This window comes from Girardinichthys multiradiatus, chromosome 12 (assembly GCF_021462225.1).
Source record: "Girardinichthys multiradiatus isolate DD_20200921_A chromosome 12, DD_fGirMul_XY1, whole genome shotgun sequence".
In the NCBI taxonomy this organism is placed as follows: domain Eukaryota; kingdom Metazoa; phylum Chordata; class Actinopteri; order Cyprinodontiformes; family Goodeidae; genus Girardinichthys; species Girardinichthys multiradiatus.
This window is the reverse complement of record NC_061805.1, coordinates 33,852,240-33,858,239: the sequence shown is the minus strand read 5'-3', so window position 1 is coordinate 33,858,239 and position 6,000 is coordinate 33,852,240. Positions and strand designations below refer to the sequence as shown.

The following is a 6,000-nucleotide window of genomic DNA, read 5'->3' as shown; positions in this document are numbered from 1 at the left end:
ATTATTGTTTTTCTGAATCTGGCTCCCCTGCACGGCCTTGATGGCTGGCTATCTTCAACTTCTCCTGGAAGTTATGTAAACATGACGCTCTGCTCCCTCTGCCCCCTCCCTTCCCTGAGGACACCTGTGGACCTGCTCAGAACTTTGTGGCCGTTTGATGAACATTCCAACGAACCATCAAGGACAATGGCCTCTGTGACAGTGCTTCATGGACTTACTTGCACACAATCACTCACACACACACAGACATGCTCAAGATAAACATATGCACCCCTCACATCACCTTCACTGTTCCCAGCATGATGTTGTTTTGTCAACTTGTTGCTTCTTTGTGCTGAGGTTTTTTGCAATCTCAAACTATATCCTGCTAAGGATAAAGTGTGAAATATGATTTTTTCCCTCTACTTTCCTAATGTGGCCTCTTTTCTCATCTAACAAGGGCAGCGCCTGTGAATGGGAAGCAAAGCCTCGGTGACCCGTCCCCCCTTGTCTTGTGTCATGATGTATGTTTGGATGGGTTGTACTGGAATTCTAATTTCCCCTCGGGGATCAATAAAGTATCTTTGAATTGAATTGAATTGAATTGAATGGCCCAGCTCTGCCAGATGCAACATGATGGTTCTGACCCTCTCTTTTCCCTTATACCTGCCTGGTTCTTTTTATTCTTCGTCTTGCACCACATCTGCATGATGCTCTGTGACTCTTTCATCTCTTCATATTCTTCCCCTTCTATTGCCTCTTTTTCACCTCATCTCTGACCTAATGACTTTAAAATATCATGGAAGACTGAGCTTTACTTGGACTTTCATTCCATTGACTCGTGACTTCACTTTGACTCCTCGTTCCGACAACAAGCCCGCTTCATCTGTCCTGTTTACCTGCGTTTCTTCTGCATCTAACAAAGACAAAAAAGAAGCTGATGGGGATGGACCTTGGTAATTGATTGTAAGACTCAGCGCAAATTGCTATAAGATTGAGAGCAACTGGGATGTCTTCCTTAAAATCATGTTTTTTTTATTTAAACAAAATTTTAAAAAAACAAACAAAAAATTAACGCAATGTTATCAATGAGATCAGTTTGCACATTTTCTAAATTTGCTGGATATTTGGTTTATTTTGGTTAGCAACATCAGTCCTGCTTTTCAGACATTTTTGAAGCTTACTTCATCTTGCTGGTTGTTCTGGTGGATAAAAACACCTTTTAAAATAAATTATGAATATCAAAAATATTTTTGCTCTGATTAAATTACATTATTGGTCAAATGGATTGTTAAGACCCAAAACTAAAAGTTTGGGACTTTGACGACTTGAGACCTCAGTGAAGACTTGAGACTTACTTGTGACTTTCAAGACAATGACTTGGTCCCACCTCTGCTTTACAGTACGTTTACTTTGACTTTTTTAATGATAGGTGCAATCCACTCAATTCTGCAAGAATAAATTTGTGATTTCCTGCAGCAGATCCAACTCATTACCAGGTGATGACAGTTCTGCCCTTTTCCTCAACCAAGTGTTCAAGACTTAACAAAACAGGGCTGATTATACAAATTCAAAAATCCCTGGTGAACTCCCGAGTAGGTGATCTGCCCCTCTCCAGAAATTGGGTTTCAGAGCCCCAGTTGTGCATGGGTCAGAGGTCAAAGTACTCATCCCAATTAACAACCAACCTTTGCCAACAGGACAGTTATTAACCTTCTCCTATAAGATTACACATGGTTGGAGAATAGATTGCAAAATTTGTACATGAGCACAGAATACATGCATAATTTAACCCATTTCCTCTAGATGTCAGGATCTGCCCACTCCCCCTCTACAGTGTTTGTTCATTGCCTCTTCATAACAATCAATTTTGTAAGGTGGTTTATCATTACATGACTATAAATAAATGCTACCCTAAAACATATGATCAAAGAGATCCAATGTTGTTCAATTCAGGGTTTGTGTACCAGCACAACTTGTATCTGAATTTAAATGGCCTGGGATTTCAATCTGCCCATGGGAAACCTGGTTAGGGATCTGTGCAGCAAACACAGATCTGAGCTGAGAAGTGAGAAACCAGGTAAAAAATGTTTTGTTTTTTAGCTTGTTTGTATTTTTACAACAGAAAAGAGGAAAAGACAACAACTGTAACCATACCATACCAACTTTATTTATAAAGCACTTTATACACTGACAGGACCAAAGTGCAGTACACAATTATAAAAACATTGCAAAATGGAAAAAGATTGAATATAAAATACATATTAATGTACAGACACAATAAAACAAGTAAAAACATCTCAGATTTTGCCAAACGCCAAAGAAAAAAGATGGGTCTTAAGGAGGGACTTAAAAACAGTGAGTAAAGAGGCCTGTCTTATGCCCAAAGGAAGATCATTCCAAAGCTTGGGAGCTGCCACAGAAAAAGCACGGTCCCCTCTGAGCTTGCATTTTGTTTTTGGCACCTTCAGGAACAACTGATTAGCTGACCTGAGGGAACGTGACGGTGTGCAAGAATAACAGCTCAGACAGATAGGGCGGGGCAAGGCCATTAAGAGCTTTAAAAACAAATAAACGGATTTTAAAATGAATCCTAAAATGTACTGGTAGCCAATGTAAGGAAGCTAAAATAGGAGAGATATGATCAAATTTTCGGGTGCCTGTTAAAAGACGAGCAGCTGCATTTTGTACCGTCTGGAACTGGGAAACATATAAAGTGCATTGCAGGTAATCAGGCTCAGCAAATCCCCAATGAATATATAAATCTCTCTGGCAAAAAAAATAAATACATCATTCAAACTCTTGGCACATTTGCTTGGTTTGTTTTAGCTTTTGTGAAAACCTTTTATTTAAAAAAAAAAAGTTAAATTGTTCATAAAAACAAGAACTATGAAAGCCCATCCGCTACTCTGAAGAAAAAAACAAACAAATTTGTATCTCATAATTATGACTAAATTATGACATAATTATGAGATACAAGGTTTTTTTTTTTTTCATCAGAGAGGTGGAAATGGGCTTTCATAAAGAACAAAGTGTGCTGCCTCAATGGTTTTTTTTTTTACTGCTACTGTTTGAACAAAGAGCCCAGCATCTTCCCTGGCAGTTCTGAAATACTCAAGGGTTTCAGAATAATTACAATCTTCAAAGGTTACACCTGCTCAACTTGGTGAGCTTTCATATGAACAGTTAAATGACTTTCTTGAGAAATATTGTTTCCACAGTTCCTACATGAAAGGTTTTTCCCCTGTATGAATTCTGCTGTGATGAAATAAACTTCTCCTTTTGCTAAATGCTTGTCCGCACGTCAGACATGGGAATGGTTTCTCACCTGTGTGAGTTCTCATGTGACAGGTCAAATGAATTTGCTGAACAAAACCTTTTCCACAAGTCAAACATGAGAAAGACTTCTCACCTGTATGGGATTTTATGTGCCTTGATAAGTTTCCTCTTAAACTAAAACTTTTTCCACAGGTCAAACATGAGAAAGACTTCTCCCCTGTGTGAGTTCTCATGTGACAGGTCAAATGAATTTGCTGAACAAAACCTTTTCCACAAGTCAAACATGAGAAAGATTTCTCACCTGTATGGGATTTTATGTGCCTTGATAAGTTTCCTCTTAAATTAAAACTTTTTCCACAAGTCAAACATGAGAAAGACCTCTCACCTGTATGGGTTCTTATGTGCTTAGATAAATTTCCTTTTCCGCTAAAACGTTTTCCACAGGTCAAACATGAGAAAGGCTTCTCACCTGGGTGAGTTCTCATGTGTTCAGTCAAATGCCTACGAGCAAAAGATTTACCACAAATTCTACAAAACCGATTCTTATTCATGTTTGTTTTCTTCTGTTCTTTTAATTTTGGACTGTCAACATTGTCAATGTGACCTTTGATTTTCTGATGCCTCTTCTTTTGTTTCAGTTTATTTATCCTTGATTTTCGGCCATTATAATCACTCCGTTCCTGATTTTGTTTCTCAAGTTGAGAAGAGTTTTGGACAAGGAGATTGTCACCATTTGGTTCTGGTTCCATGTGATCTCTTTCTTCATAAGTAGAACTTTCCATAAAGGTATCTGTCACCTGTTTAAGTTCAAGTTGATCTTTCTCTATACTGATACAGAGTTCCTCTTGTTCATCCTTTATCTGTAGAGGGTCTGGTTCTCCTTCCTCCTCTTTGATATGGAGAAGTTCTAGTACAATGTGTTTCTCTTGTATCTGCTCAGGTTCTAGTTCTTCTAAGCTCTCTTTCATCAGGCAGGGTTCTGGTACTTCTTGGTGTGATCCCGAGCTCCTTTCCTGATTGTAGAACTGCTGCTCAGTGAGAACCTCCTCCTCCTTCCAGATATAATGCGGTGGGAGGTCTAAACAGACAAAGAGAAAAAATGCTGAATATGACTGTAAGATAGAATACTTTACTTTTATTATTTCATTCTGCTCAAGATGTTTTAGAGGTTATCGATGCCTCCATTGTCCAAGTAACCACCCACAGATCCATTCTTTAGAAAGAAAATAAATTGTGGTAATCTTTGTAGGAACCTGAATGGTCAGCTGTTTAGAGATAAGAAGAATACTTCAAGAAACAAACTATTCTCACCTCTTAACCTCCCCGCCCAAGTCTTCCCTGTTACCGTTGCCAGCCGAGCCTTTTGCTGACAGTCTTTTAATTTGGTTATGAACTCATCCCGATTTGTCAGCAATAATATGTACAGAATTTGAAGAAATTTAAAAAAATCCAAGTCATGTTTATAAAAACAATACATTGGAAAAGGCATTACATTTTCAGTAGTCTTTAAATTACGGGCATGGATAAAGCCACAGACCTTTTAAGAACATCTGCACTTCATCCGAAACACCTCTAACAAGACTTCCCTGCAGCTCTATGTTCATTAAAACAACATCAGCACCGCTCAGGGTTCATACCTATTCTCTGCAGCTTTATTTGAGGTTTCCAGCAGATTCCCAGCAGTCTGCGCTGACGATCCAGCTCTTCCTCATAGAGGACGATGGTTTTATCAACCTCTGTGAATATTTCTTCAGCAGCAGCGATCAGTCGCTCCCTGATAAACTCTCTCAGAGACTGAGCTGAAGACATTGTTGCTGCAGAGACACGAATATATATCCCACACATAGAGTTGCCAACCGTCCCTTGAAAAACGGAATCGTCGCGTATTTAGAATAAAAAGTACGCGTCACGTATTGAGCTGAAACGGGACGCACGTAGTCCCGTATTATTAAGTGGATCAAAAATCTTCACTAAAATGTCAATAGAATTAATAAATGATGGAGTGCTTTATATTTAACATTACGGTAAATTCATTACCAGCCATATCCTGCTCTGTGACCAATGAACTGACAGAATATTTCGGCTCATCTCATTGGCCAGCAGGTACCGTTGCTAAGGATGGCTACAGGTATTACGTTGATTCGCGTTTTCCCATCAGATACGGTTTCCCCAGCGTCTCCTCGCCGAGACGTGAAAAAAGGCCCGTGTTTGTTCAGCGCTCGTAACCAGCGCGCCGTGCTTCCGCCGCAGGAGATCTACGGAGGCCGTGAAAGCTCAAACAACGTGTTTTTCGGCGAAGTTGTCCCACTTTCTTGCAACTGTGCTCTCATCATAGATAGATAGATAGATAGATAGATAGATAGATAGATAGATAGATAGATAGATAGATAGATAGATAGATAGATAGATAGATAGATAGATAGATAGATAGATAGATAGATAGATAGATAGATAGATAGATAGATAGATAGATAGATCCAGGCTATTGTACCCTTTGTCCTCAGCATCCCTTCTTCTAGTGGGTTTGTGGAAAATATTTTCTCCATCATGAAAAATAAGTGGACTGATGTGAGGAACAAATGTTCTACAGAATTAATGAGAAGTGAGCTAATTTTCAGTCTAATTAATGAAATGTTCTGCTCAGAGTTTTACTCGGTAGTCCTGAAAAGCAAACAACTCCTTGCAGCAGCAAGAGCTCAAATGAAATATAAATGGAAAAAATAGGTTGTTTCTACATAATTC

The 6,000-nt window shown here is 38.9% G+C and overlaps 1 protein-coding gene across 2 annotated transcripts; it reads right to left on the bottom strand.

Annotated features, from left to right (window-relative positions):
• Positions 1-2,133: 2,133 nt before the first annotated feature.
• LOC124878245 (zinc finger protein 771-like) lies at positions 2,134-5,652 on the bottom strand. 2 transcript variants are annotated; one of them, XM_047382106.1, is made up of 2 exons: positions 4,896-5,652; positions 2,134-4,336 (listed from the first exon to the last, which is right to left on the bottom strand). In XM_047382106.1, exons 1-2 carry the CDS (start codon positions 5,101-5,103, stop codon positions 3,204-3,206), a joined length of 1,341 nt encoding a protein of 446 aa, XP_047238062.1. In that variant the 5' UTR covers positions 5,104-5,652; the 3' UTR covers positions 2,134-3,203. The 2 variants fall into 2 exon arrangements, with proteins under 2 accessions (XP_047238062.1, XP_047238063.1); XM_047382107.1 differs by lacking the exon at positions 4,896-5,652 and adding an exon at positions 4,570-4,856.
• Positions 5,653-6,000: the final 348 nt, after the last annotated feature.